This window comes from Schistocerca serialis, chromosome 1 (genome assembly GCF_023864345.2).
Source record: "Schistocerca serialis cubense isolate TAMUIC-IGC-003099 chromosome 1, iqSchSeri2.2, whole genome shotgun sequence".
Lineage (NCBI taxonomy): Eukaryota > Metazoa > Arthropoda > Insecta > Orthoptera > Acrididae > Schistocerca > Schistocerca serialis.
This window is the reverse complement of record NC_064638.1, coordinates 77,256,842-77,272,038: the sequence shown is the minus strand read 5'-3', so window position 1 is coordinate 77,272,038 and position 15,197 is coordinate 77,256,842. Positions and strand designations below refer to the sequence as shown.

Genomic DNA, 15,197 nt, shown 5'->3' with positions numbered 1-15,197 from the left:
CAATTTCAATTCTTAAAATCTGACCAAAGATAGAGAACATAAATACAATCAAGATACAAATATGTATTACAAAGTAAGATATTATTCTAAGTAACCAAATGGATTTTAACAAGGAGAATGTGCTGCAGATACAGTCAACTATTTTGTGGAAAATGTGCACTGGATATTAGTTTAGAGGAATTGGTAGAGCAAAACAACTCAGTGGAATATATTTCTGTGGTCAAATTAACTGGATTAAATTAGGAGTAAAAATTAAGTTAGAAAGTACATGTTGCATTTACAATTGATATATTATCCAATGCTGTTGACACTACACAAAAACAGCATAGATAATTATGGAAACAGTTATATGCTCAGACTTCATGGTAAATGGGAATGAAAATTGACAATAAATTAAGATGCAAAACATATTCAGTATGCTGTAAAGTTTGCTAAAAAGGAGACTACAGGAAATTTTACTGGAAAAATGCTACTATTCTGTGGAAGAATTCATGCAAGATGTATTGATGATTTGAGAAGTTTGAAATTTTGTGTGAGGTTTATTCAGTAGCTGTTTCATCATTACAGGATGGTACCAACATTAAGTTACTGTTGGCATTATAATATTGATGAAGTTTTATCAGATATTTTTGATGTGTCTTCCATGTAATAATCAAATTACTCAGAAATTGACATTATTAGACTAAAATTCATAATCCACAATATGCAATACTAAGTACACATTGCAACAAAGTCAACACACTGGAGTGCCACTACAATATGAATTTCACTGAGAGCTCAGAAGTGAGATGGTGTTCTGATGACTATGTTGATGTATGAGGCATAAAGAACATTACTGCTACTGACTAATTTTGGTAAATTTTGTCCATTTGAATGATAAAAATAAAACTGCAGGCTTCTGTTCAGTCATATAATATCATATAAAGAAGAATGTGACTCACTTCATTGCAAAAAGAAAGAAAAAAGAAAGAAGTCACCATACATGTGAAAGTACCAGTAAAAGTTAAATAAAATCTGAGCTATAAACGCTTTACTCACATACAGGAAATACAACATATGTATTGTCGACCTCAGCCATGTCTTTATATGCTGCAATGTTGAAAAACTTCTTTCTACTGTAACAATAGATGCAGGTACAGCAAGTGCAAAGTAAGACAGGCAGAACTAGGATGAACAGACAACACTTGCATAACAGAATCGTGATCATTATGGGCATTTATGCTCGTTTGCATGTATTGAAGAATCTCTCCCATTAGTCTCTTTTTAATCACAAAGAGTGATTCTTCTTCAAAGAATGGTAGTTCAATTAAGCACTGATTCAGTTTATGTGCCAGATCATTACTGTCATGTTTCAGTAGTTGTGAGGGCAAAAGTATGTTGAATTTTAAATGATAAATATTTTCTTAAGCAAAATGTTCTCTCATGTCAGTCATAACATGGTCCAGTGTTGGAATAAAAATAGTTCTTTTCCAATATGTCATAGCATCATCGTTATGATAGTAGTTTTCCCTGTGTCTTTGTCTGCCTGTTAGACGAGGAACACTCATCTCCATGTCTAAATCTTTCATAACTGACTTCACCTCTTCAACAAAATGGGGAAAGTGGCTACCAACATTAGCTCTAATGCCATTGTGCACCTTGAGAGTCGAATCTAATTTTGCTTTTGCCATTGTGACATCCAAGCTACAATCTTGTAAGGTTTTGCTAACTGGATATGTTATGCTCATAATGTCACTCAGTGTAAACAGAGTGATAATAAACTTGCAATTAGAGAGAACTCGAAAGAGAATATTGGCTTTGGCAGCCATTGTTCCATCCCTCCACCACTGTATTTCTTTAAGAATTTTGCAAACTGTTCCAAGATCACCCATGAATTGAATAACAACATCATGTTGCTCAACCCATTTCATTTGACAATGTGACTGCAGTGGGTGTTTTAGGTGACTCTTCAGTGTGCTAGACAACTGTAAAGAATGCTATGACTTCTTCAATAGTACCAAGTGAGTTTCTTATACATGTAACTTTGCAACTTCAAGAGACAGGAAGGTTGAGCTGATGATTTCGACATGGTGCTACTTGCACAGTGATTGTTGTTGTTGCAGTCTTCAGTCCTGAGACTGGTTTGATGCAGCTCTCCATGCTACTCTATCCCGTGTGAGCTTCTTCATCTCCCAGTATCTACTGCAACCTACATCCTTATGAATCTGCTGAGTGTATTCATCTCCTGGTCTCCCTCTATGATTTTTACCCTCCACGCTGCCCTCCAATACTAAATTGGTGATCCCTTGATGCCTCAGAACATGTACTACCAACTGATCCCTTCGTCTAGTCAAGTTGTGCCATAAACTCCTCTTCTCTCCAATCCTATTCAATACCTCCTCATTAGTTATGTGATCTACCCATATAATCTTCAGCATTCTTCTGTAGCCCCACATTTCGAAAGCTTCTATTCTCTTCTTGTCTAAACTATTTATCGTCCACATTTCACTTCCATACATGGCTACACTCCATACAAATACTTTCAGAAACAACTTCCTGACACTTAAATCTATACTCAGTGTTACTTCACAAACGCTTTCCTTGCTATTGCCAGCGTACATATTATATCCTCTCTACTTCGACCATCATCAGTTAATTTGCTCCCCAAATAGCGAAACTTCTTTACTACTTTAAGTGTCTCATTTCCTAATATAATTCCCTCAGCATTGCCCGAGTTAACTCGACTACATTCCATTATCCTCATTTTGCTTTTGTTGATGTTCATCTTATATCCTCCTTTCAAGACACTGTCCATTCCATTCAACTGCTCTTCCAAGTCCTCTGCTGTCTCTGACAGAAATACCATGTCATCGGCGAACCACAAAGTTTTTATTTCTTCTCCATGGATTTTAATACCTACTCCGAATTTTTCTTTCGTTTCCTTTACTGCTTGCTCAATATACAGATTGAATAACATCGGGGAGAGGCTACAATCCTGTCTCACTCTCTTCCCAACCACTGCTTCCCTTTCATGTCCCTCGACTCTTATAACTGCCATCTGGTTTCTGCACAAATTGTAAATAGCCTTTTGCTCCCTATATTTTACCCCTGACACCTTCAGAATTTGAAAGGTCTACAAATGCTAGAAATGTAGGTTTGCCTTTCCTTAATCTTTCTTCTAAGATAAGTCGTAGGCTCAGTATTGCCTCACGTGTTCCAATATTTCTACGGAATCCAAACTGATCTTCCCCGAGGTCGACTTCTATCAGTTTTTCCATTCGTCTGTAAAGAATTTGCATTAGTATTTTGCAGCCATGACTTATTAAACTGATAGTTTGGTAATTTTCACATTTGTTAACACCTGCTTTCTTTGGGATTGGAATTATTATATTCTTCTTGAAGTCTGAGGGTATTTCGCCTGTCTCATATATCTTGCTCACCTGATGGTAGAGTTTTGTCAGGACTGGCTTTCCCAAGGCTGTCAGTAGTTCTAGTGGAATGTTGTCTACTCCTGGGGCCTTGTTTCAACTCAGGTCTTTCAGTGCTCTGTTAAACTCTTTACGCAGTATCATATCTCCCATTTCATCTTCATCTACATCTTCCATTTCCATAATATTGTTCCTTGTATAGACCCTCTATATACTCCTTCCACCTTTCTGCTTTCCCTTCTTTGCTTAGAACTGTGTTTACATCTGCATTCTTGATATTCATACAAGTGGTTCTCTTTTTTCCAAATGTCTCTTTAATTTTCCTGTAGGCAGTATCTATCTTACCCCTAGGGAGATAACCATGTACATACTTACATTTGTCCTCCAGCCATCCCTGCTTAGCCACTCTGCACCTCCTGTTGATCTCATTTTTGAGATGTTTGTATTCCTTTTTGCCTACTTCATTTACTGCATTTTTATATTTTCTCCTTTCATCAGTTAAATTCAATATTTCTTCTGTTACCCTCATCTTTTTACCTACTTGATCCTCTGCTGCCTTCACTACTTTATCCCTCAAAGCTACCTATTCTTCTTCTACTGTATTTCTTTCCCCCATTCCTGCCATTGTTCCCTTACGCTGTCCCTGAAACTCTGTACAACCTCTGGTTTAGTCGGTTTATCCAGGACCCATCTCCTTAAATTCCCACCCTTTTGCAGTTTCTTCAGTTTTAACCTATAGTTCATAACCAATAGATTGTGGTCAGAGTCCACATCTGCCCCTGGAAATATCTTACAATTTAAAACCTGGTTCCTAAATCTCTGTCTTACCATTATATAATCGATCTGATACCTTCTAGTATCTCCAGGGTTCTTCCATGTATACAACCTTCTTTCATGATTCTTGAAGCGAGTGTTAGCTATGATTAAGTTATGCTCTGTGCAAAATTCTACCAGGCGACTTCCTCTTTCATTTCTTACTCCCAATCCATATTCACCTACTACATTTCCTTCTCTCCCTTTTCCTACTATCGAATTCCAGTCAATCATGACTATTAAATTTTCGTCTCCCTTCACTATCTGAATAATTTCTTTTATCTCACCATACATTTCATCAATTTCTTCATCATCTGCAGAGCTAGTTGGCATATAAACTTGTACTACTCTAGTAGGCATGGGCTTCGCGTCTATCTTGGCCACAATAATGTGTTCACTATGCTGTTTATAGTAGCTTACCTGCACTTCTATTTTTTTTATTCATTATTAAACCTACTCCTGCATTACCCCTATTTGATTTTGTATTTATAACCCTGTATTCACCTGATCAAAAGTCTTGTTCCTCCTGACACCGAACTTCACTACGTCCCACTACATCTAACTTTAACCTATCCATTTCCCTTTTTAAATTTTCTAACCTACCTGCCCGATTAAGGGATCTGACATTCCACGCTCTGATCCGTAGAATGCCAGTTTTCATTCTCCTGATAACGACGTCCTCTTGAATAGTCCCTGCCTGGAGATACGAATGGGGGACTATTTTACCTCTGGAATATTTTACCCAAGAGGACCCCATCATCATTTAACCATACAATAAAGCTGCATGCCCTCAGGAAAAATTACAGCTGTAGTTTTCCCTTGCTTTCAGCCGTTATCAGTACCAGCACAGCAAGGCCATTTTGGTTAGTGTTACAAGGCCAGATCAGTCAATCATCCAGACTGTTGCCCCTGCAACTACTGAAAAGGCTGCTGCCCCTCTTCAGGAACCACATGTTTGTCTGGCCTCTCAACAGATACCCGTCCATTGTGGTTGCATCTACGGTACGGCTATCTGTATCGCTGAGGCACGCAAGCCTCCCCACCAACGTCAAGGTCCGTGGTTCATGGGGGTTGCACATTGATAGCTTTCTTTTTTATTGTAGCCACAGCTCAATTTTGACATATTAACTGAGCATCCACCACAGCCTATACCCAAACAGTTCTCCAGTGACAAAGAAAGGGTTTCCATTCTCCTTAGAATTGTAGTACCTAATACTTCACCAGTATCGCTAGGCTCTTCCTCTTGATTCTCTTGGGGTTCATAGTCAATTTTTCTACCACAATCGTTGTCTTTGTGGATGCCAACTGAACCCAAGAATCTTTCATGTAATTTGCTGTCACCATCAACATATCTTGCAGCTAAACACAGTTGGGTGATGTGCGCTATGTCTGTAGTCTCATCGAAGATTATGCTGTAATAAAAACAATCTTTGATTTCCTCCAGTTTTCTCGATAACACCACTGTTTCACAGCATGAAATACGTTCATTACATGTTGTTTTATTTATGTAAGTGGTGTTCATTTCAGTGATCATCAAAGTGATGTTTTAGTTGCAAGTCTCCAGCGTCAATTCTAAACCTTAGAAGAGCTCTACAGTTTCCCTCATTACTCAGTACACTTTAACAATCATTTTTCTAATAGACTCCCTTCATCTCTACGCCCCCGCAGAGGAATATTTTGTTTTCCATGAAATATGATTGTTTTTATTATAGGTACGATACAGTCTCGGTTGTTTTCCATAATTATTTCCATACACTTTCTTGACATTTGATTGATGACCTCAAGTTTGCAGTTGTCTCATGTCGCCAAAAATAATTTAGCATCTGTTGACGCTTCAACATGGTACTTGAGCAGAGAGTGGGTCTCAAGGTCACCATCTTTACCCGTAAGTTTGGCAAACTTTGTTAGTGGTTCAGTCACAAGTTTCTTGGCAATAATGGATTACTTTCCTACAACCATTTTATTATTCACAAAAATTGAACAGTTAATTCAAAGAAGTCCTTTTTTAACTTGTGAGAACACCAGCCACAGATACTGTTGAAAATGATTACTGTGTGCTTGTCTGTATTCAGCCCATCCCTCTTGTTGTGCTTGGAAGTAGGGAAGATATAACCTTTTTCAGGTTTCCTTGGAGCTGTGAGAAGCTTTTATTTTACGTCATCACTAAAATTTCCTGACACTAATATATCCAAATAATTGCGAATATCCATGGGATTAAAGGAATCAGTTGTGGAAGTTTCGACGGAGCACTAGTCTCCACCTGCGCATCTGGTGGTGTTCTTGCAGCTGAAAGATGACCAGAATCTTCAGATGTTTCTAATTTTCTTTTTCTTATTATATAATGGTCCATTTTATTATATTGTTACAGCATATGTAAATTAGATGCCAATTATTCTCAAATAAACACTTTGTTCGCACTGAAAAATGCAACACTAAAGTGCTCGTCATTTATGTTGGCGGCCGAGTTTAGGTTCGTTCTGCACATCTGATGTCACAAAACACAGTCAGCCAATGAACAGAGAACGACGTTGCCAGATCTCGACTGCAGTGCAGAGCATGGACGAGTGTCTTCAGTTTTAGAAACGTTCAGCCATAAATAAAGCAATAGAACAAAAGCAATGTCTTGATAGCAGACTTATAGAAAGTTTGGAAAAAGCATTCTTTATACCAATTGCTTCATATTCTATTAATTAATTAAACCAAACAAGCAATAAGACTCCTAATTCAGGCGATAGCAAGGAAAGGTATTTGTATCAATCTCACGAACCACTTTTTCGCAATAAAGAACAGCGGTAGTCGTTTATTTCCTATTGTACTTCGACGAAGCATGAATATTCATAGTCATAGCAACAGTGTTTATCAGTATTTTGCGTGACACATTATAGTTCTTAGGAGTTATGTAGACAGACAAGATGCGTTTGCGTAACGGTGAAGGTGTTGGGCTTCTGTGAGAAAGGTTATGAGTTCAATCATTATGCAGTGCTTAATATTTTCTTTATTTAAAAACAATATTGAAGTGCCATACTTCACGAATTTTATTCATTTGAATGCAATTTTTTTGAAATTTCTAGTGCTTTGTCTCTTCGTTAACCCTTTCGCTGCTACAAAGACGTGCTCCCTGCATTCCGCACTGTGCGCGATTTTGTCACTGCACTGCTCGCCTGAGCAGACACATGGTGTTCCGACTGCTTTGACATTTATCATTCGATTCCACAAAAACTATTTGGCTCAAAAATTAGATTTTTACACATCTTCTTGGCTGATACCTTCCCCCCATAACTGACTTAATTTTGTTTCGATGTTCAACCCAGTTATTATGCAGCATTAAATATAGTAAACCATTGCAAGAAATTTTGAAGAGTTTGCAGAGGTAAAAGTCCATAGAGTATACTTTCCGTAGGGTCGATTTTAGTTGCCACAATGTTGAGAATGAAATGTGGACAAGATACCTAAATTTCATATGAAATTTACTGTATAACAATATCTCATTTAATTTAAGTACCACATAGGTGTCGTATGTAATATTGAGAAATATTCCATCTTTCGCGACTGTAACAAAAGTTTTATTTACACCGGGCACGTTTGGCTTTATTTTAAAGAAGACGTGTAAAAATCAAATTTTTGGGCCAAATAGTTTTTGTGAAATCGAATGATAAGTGTGTCAAAGCAGTGGGAACACCATGTGTCTGCACAGGCGAGCAGTGCAGTGATGATAAAATCGCGCACAGCGCGGAATGCGGGGAGCACGTGTCTGCAGTGCAGCTGTGGTGGCTTTACTTCATGTACTGCGCGCTCCCCCCTAAACGTAAGCTTGCAAACTATGCTATACTATGGCGCTGCTTCTCTTGGCGTGTGCGTCGTGTGCAACTGGCAATGCAGCAATCTCCCGCGTTTGGGCGGGCATGCGCGACCTGCCAAGATGAAAGAATTGAACTATAGTACACTTAACACTAAAACACACACGGTTACACTCCATGCATTTCTAATATCACTAAGCACAACACTGACTGAAGTCTGCAGTAATAGCCAATAATCGCAGTTGTTCACTTTTTATCACTTCTGAGTTATCACGACAATTGTAGCTTTCAAACTGACTACCTGGTAGCGAGTCTGCTTCCCTTATATGTGTGGCTCAGTTGTTTCGAGAACATTCACTGTCAGAATGTTCACTTCCAGACTTTTATGGAGTGTGAACAAATAACTACTGTGAAAGCGACAAGCCTATATGTACCTTGTGACTTATAATATAAGGGCAAGTTTCCAATGAATCATACAGCAGTATATGTGTGTGGAACTTTTATTGACAATTCCGTTCCTTTCTAGTGCATTTGATAGAGGACCTATATAGTAACAATGTGTTTTTATGAATCTTCTTAAAAGTCACTATTACCGGAGGTACACGCAGCATTAGTTTCCCATATTGAACTTGTATTACAAGTTAGGTTTGGGAAACTATTGTTACATTATTAGTAAAAATATTGTTGTGGGTCTCATAAAAATATTTTTACTGAGAAATTACTATGAATTACTATTATTAATACTTCACAATCAACAGATCACTCTCACTCTTGATTAATCTTCACGCTTGCACTTGCTACAACTAGGACTTCTTAGTTATTCATTCTTTAGTCTTAATATTTCTGCTTCTGAATGTAAACTACCTTCCTATTCAACAAATAGTCCGTATTTATAATGTTATGTATCAAAGGTTCTCTGTACAAGAAAACAGTAGAATATTCACGACTTTTCTCGAACAAATGCCAACAGAATAATGTATTGAGATTGCTAGAATGGCTGCAACTTTTCTCTTAGGTATGTGGTTCAAATGGTTCAAATGGCTCTGAGCACTATGGGACTTAACATCTATGGTCATCAGTCCCCTAGAACTTAGAACTACTTAAACCTAACTAACCTAAGGACAGCACACAACACCCAGTCATCACGAGGCAGAGAAAATCCGTGACCCCGCTGGGTTAGGTAAGTGTTAGCTATCTATGTGCCAGACAGAAACATATAAAATATGATGACATAGGAAAGTACAACTACTTGATAACTCGATTCAGTCGAGTTAACTGACGAAAGAAATGAACGAATAGTATGCAAGCTGACTGGCGGGGTGGCACGTGTAGCAATGCAAGTGCGCCCTCCCATACGTATCTGCCACTGACCGACAGGGCATACATGGCCTTGTTTTGCGCTGGAGGAAGGCCATAAAATGGGATGGAGATTATGTGGAGAAATAGGGTATGTAGCTGAAACACCATTCTTTCTTGTGTGTAATTCTTATAATGTTCAATAAAAAAGAATTGTTGAAGGAAAAAAATGTGGTGCATTACTTTCTGGGCAACCCTCATATATATTTCTATATGATCTGAGCATTTCTTTCTCTCTCTTTCAAGTCGATATTGGATTATGTAAGCTAATCTCATTTTGTGCACAGTACTACTTTGCAATTTGTGTTACAATGTAGCAGACATAAATCATTTACAAGAGCCTGCTAAAAAATAGTGCCTCCAAATTTTTCTGTGTAAAAACTCTTAAGACTTTTTAAATAAAACATTTGTTACCAGCATTCTTCATGTCTTGATATTTATATCTCAACATAGTCGTCCTGGTGACAAATATATTTCTCCCAGTAAAAGACCGGTCTGTTGATATCAGTGCTGTAGAATATTTGACTTTGTTGATGGAGTCACAATCCCACCTCTGCTTGCACCACTTTATCACTATCAAAGTGAAGTCCTCAGAGGTGTTCAGTAAGTTTTGCGAACAGATGAAAATTGGATGGAGTCAAGTCAGGACTGTATGGAGGATGATCGATGACAGTAAATCCAACATGTCAAACTGTTGCTGATGTCACAGCACTTATGTGTGGTCTGTCATCGGCATGCTGAATGCCAGGGTGCTCCATGTGCGGATAAACTCTTTAAATTTGATATTTGATTACAGCATAGTGTTTCTCACACACCTAAACAGTTGTTACACCTTGCTATGTTACAGTGGTATATGGCTGCTAATATGTTGAATTGAAGAATAAAGATGTAGAATGTTAATAATGTTTATTGTGGTGTCACCGCCAGACACCACGCTTGCTAGGTGGTAGCTTTAAATCGGCCGCGGTCCATTAGTACATGTGGGAACCGCATGTCGCCACTGTCAGTGATCGCAGACCGAGCGCCACCATACGGCAGGTCTCGAGAGACTTACTAGCACTCGCCCCAGTTGTACGGACGATTTGCTAGCGACTACACTGATGAAGCCTTTCTCATTTGCAGAGAATATAGTTAGAATGGCCTTCAGCTAAGTCAATGGCTACGACCTAGCCAGGCGCCATTAACAGTTTACAGTCTTGAACGTACCGTCCAGAACGATGTATTCAAATGATGGATTAAAGTTAAGTATTCCAGCAGCTACGTACTTTTCTTTATAGCATTCATTACGTATCCTGTTTCAGACCTCACGCCAGCCTGCGTGAGTTTAACCGCGTGCCTTTCGGTTACCCGTCACTGTGGACTGGCTGTCTTGTCAATCCACAACATTTATTTTTATTAAAAAATCTATGGCAGTTTTCACATAAAACATTCACAAGCATTACTTGTCAGAACATTCTCATAAGTTACAGAAAAAGTTTTGTTTCAAAAATGTTTTGAGAGATTTTTTGGCAAGAAATTTTGTTTCTTATCTCTGTCAAATTTGAAGTGAATTTTTCTAAGTCCTATACTTCTGCACAGGATGGCTTTGAGGTGAATTTCATGGTCTTGTATCTGGGCTCATGGAGGAAGTTCCATTTTCTTGTATTGTCTCTTGATATTTTGAGTATCAGGAACATATATGCATTTTGCCCAGCATAGGAGTTCACATAGGTATGTGCTTCGTAGTGTTAGTATCTACTTGCTTGAAATACTTTCATTCTTATCACTCTTTTCTGTACTCTGTTTCCAGTAGTACTTCAATAACAGAAAATGACAAGGTTTAGTCAGTTTATCTGGACACCATGGAAGAAAACTGTAGAGCCTATTTAAATTTTTAATTTGTAGCTAGGCAATTGTGTTAAAACATTAGGTGACAAATCATGTTTCTCAGATACGGCAAAAACATTCAAGAGCAATGTTACATCATTGGCCCTAAAGAGCAAAATGGGTGTAAAGAAAGTGAAAAAGAAATAAAGTGATAGACATTCTTGCTTCGGATCACAATGTGTTGTGAATGTCAGAAATAAAATATCCAAGAAATAGAATAATGATGTGTGTTTTGACATTTTCTACTGTTAGTTTCTGAGGAGGCTCTATGAATGGCAAGGACCTAAAAATGAAGTAATGTTTTTGACTGTCTCACTGGCCTTATTAAATAAAACAGATTTCCACAGTTTTATTTGATTTGAGTTTGTAGTCTTATTGAAATTTCTGAACAATATTTTTCCTATTGGTTGCATATGTTCATTGCAGTTTCCGCAATTGCAACTTTGGCTTTAGGTCATTAACAAGCATTTCAGATGCTGAAACACAGTAAATGTCAACATGAGTAAGAGAAATAAAATGGATTTGATCCTTTATGGCTCTTGTCAGCTTTCATTACACTCACCACCACTTCATAAGAGGTGCAAATGAGTCTCAAGAAACAGGCTTTGTACTGTCTAAACAGGTGAATATTGTACATTAGTAGATAGTGTACGAGGGTGGTTTGAAAAGTTTTCGGAATGGAATAGAAGAAAAGTAATTACATCACTGAAATTTTTTTTATTTTTCAATGTAGTCTCCTTGTGGATTAATGCACTTGGTCCAACGATGCTCCAGTGCCTTGACCCCATCTCGAAAATGAGTTTCTTTCAGGCCTGCAAAATAGTTGTCAACTCCAGCGATCAGTTCTTTGTTTGAAGTGAATCTTCGTCCACCAAAAAAAGTTTTCAACTTTGGGAAGAGATGGAAATCTGATGGAGCCATATCAGGTAAATAAGGGAGGTGTGGCAACAGTTCTTACCTTAGTTTGTGTAATTTTGCCATGGTGATGGCATATGCGTGCAGGCGTGCATTGTCTAGATGGAAGATGGCTTTCTTCCTTGCTAAACCTGGCCTTTTTTTGTGTATCTTTTTCTGCAATTTGTCCAGCAGGTTAGCATAGTATTCTCCAGTAACTGTTTGCTGGAGATAATCTACAAACAGAATCCCTTTCGCATCCCAGAACACTAATGCCATGACCTTCGCGCTGAAGGAATTGTCTTTTCTTTCTTTGGTGGTGGAGAATCAGCATGTTTCCACTGCTTTGACTCTGGGGTATAGCAGTGCACCCAAGTTTCATCTGTGGTCACAAACTGGTGCAAAAAATCTTGTTTGTTTTTATAAAAATGGACCAAACATTGTTCCAATATGTCCATTATCATGCATTTTTGATCCAGCGTCAAGTCGCAGCACCCATCTTGCAGATAATTTTTTCATTTCTAATTCTTCAGTCAAAATGTAATATACCCTTTCAGATGACATCTGGCAAGCATGAGCAATTTCACACACTTTTAATTGGTGAGTCTCCATGACCATTTTGTGCAGTTTTGCAGTGTTTTCTGGAGTAGTGACACATCTTGGCCAACCACTGCACAGATCATCATTTAAGCTTTCCTGGCCAAATTTAAATTCGTTTGTCCACTTGGAAACAGTTGAATATGAAGGAGCAGAAGACCCCCAGTGTATTCTGGAAATAGGCATGAATGTCCTTTGCTTCCATACCTTTCTTTACGAAGTACTTAACCACTGCTCAAATCTTGATGTTTTCCATCTTCACAGTATGCAGGAACAACAACAGAGCCACATCACTGCCGCAGCTCTCTTCCAAGAGTGCTGATGTGGCACGTGTTTACAGGCAACAGTCCAATGAATCAGGTAGCACTGCTCCCTCGTGGTAATTCCGAGAACTTTTCAAACCACCCTTGTATGATACAGACATTTTTACACAACATGATGCCAGTTTCTCAAGAATCATTTCCATATGTTATAAGCCAATAGTCCTATAAAGAATGCTGACAACAGTTTTACCAGTTCACATTGAGTTTATGTCTCTTATGCGATTTGACAGTTGTGGTGTGATTTAATGGTTGAAAGCCAATATTGAAATCATGGGGTATAGTAAATACAAGTTGTCAATATCAAAAATGTTGTTGTCAGAAAAAGATAGATCTCCTTTAGAACTCAACAGAGTATTGACTTGTAAAATGGGAAAATTGAAATGTGGCGATCTAAGATAGGAAAGAAACCCTCAGTATGAAAGAATTTATCACATTTGCTCAGGTGCTTCTACAACATTTACTAATTAGTATTGTACTATTGTATCACGCTAACACTGAATATTATAACAGAGGCAGCACATTAATTTATAAGTCAAACTATTCATTAATGACTGTCATGACTTTGTTCAATATATTTCATTTAGTTTCTTACCTGTCAGAAAGCAGACCAAAAGTAAAGGATCCAATAACATCACCAAGCATAAACATGGAATCAGACATGGCTGGTAACCATCCATATGTACACACTAAGTCAAACTGTAAAAAATAATATAGTTTTATAGCAAATCTTTCTCACTTTTATTTAATGAAGGGTTTATTTATTTGCACTGATAATTTCTTGGTAGAGTTATAAATATTTACAATTTTCATTGTCAAGCAAATAGTATCAATGACAGGAAACTCACTGAAAAGAGAAGCCAGTTATCAGCAGACTAGCACATAGAAAATGAAAGTTGCTATATACAGGCAATATCATTCCCAACTAAGCCACAGACTTATTTTCTGTACAATTTCTTCCTGTAATGCAAACAAACCTGCCACCACAGCATACCAGCCAGCGATTTATTACCAAATACAAATACGCAATGAAAATGTTCTTTACCAGGGATATGATTTTTATGGCTCACCATGCTTTGATATGGTGATTATCCCATGAAAAATGACACCATCATCTTTCAAAGTGGTAATTCATCATCCACTCAATCTACGCAATTTTGTAGTACCTCTTTATTCTACTCCTACTCTCAGTCCTACACCTCTCAAATCATTACACTGTGGATGTCCTAGATGCATACTTGTCCCATATGCCTAATAATCATCTTCTATAACAGTCAGTTCATAGGCATTTTCTATCCAATTAAATGTAGGGCCACATCATTGACCACCCATACTGGAACTATTTTGAAGTGCTGTATATGGATATCACAACTAATCATTCATCTACATGCAGAAATAGTCACTACCAAACTTTGGTTAAGTGCAAACTCAACTACTTGGCTATGGAACAAATTGTGCTTGTGTACATCACAAAATTCAATTAAGGAAACTAAAATGGTGTGGCATTAAAGACATTCCCTTTACATAAATGGAATAATATCTTAACAAAAGAAAACAGGAGGTCACATTAATAATGATGTCACAGCAATAAGATTATCTTCAGTGAGGCAAAAATTTAATTATAGTGTCCCGCACAGTTCACAGAAGTTTGTCTGCTCCTGTTCTTGACGAAGATAAATGGTTTTCTGAGGACACTGGAGAACTCCTGAAAAACCATGATGTTTGCTGATGACACAAGTATACTGATAAAAGGCCCAAAGACGTCCATACCAGACACAGCCCAGAGAACTGTATTCATGGCAAATAGCTTATTTTTTATGCTATTTGCACACAGAGCTACTCATAAGAAATGAAATGAAACTGGTAGATGATCTAAATTGATGACAGGTTGTCAAATGGCTGGAAATGCACTTCTACACAGGTACTGCTTGAGTATCTTTCTTGTTACACTTAATATGACGATTTTTCAGAAGTTATACATAACATAATGGTAGTAAATAAAGATTTCTGATTTACATTTACCATAGCACATACTACAACTAACATATCATGTTAAAACTTAACTGTTTCCTTTCGATAAGAGTGTATATTATCTGCATTTATCATAAATTAAAACTATTTTTGAGTTGAAACTTCCTGGCAGATTA

At 37.6% G+C, this 15,197-nt stretch overlaps 1 protein-coding gene across 1 annotated transcript in view; it reads right to left on the bottom strand.

The window, feature by feature from the left end:
* The window catches only part of LOC126462064 (organic cation transporter protein-like), a 160,792-nt gene that overhangs the window by 66,953 nt on the left and 78,642 nt on the right, over positions 1–15,197 (bottom strand). Inside the window, exon 4 of the mRNA XM_050096046.1 lies at positions 13,646–13,749. Within this exon, the coding sequence (XP_049952003.1) occupies positions 13,646–13,749 (104 nt within the window). The remainder of the gene's footprint in view (positions 1–13,645; positions 13,750–15,197) is intronic.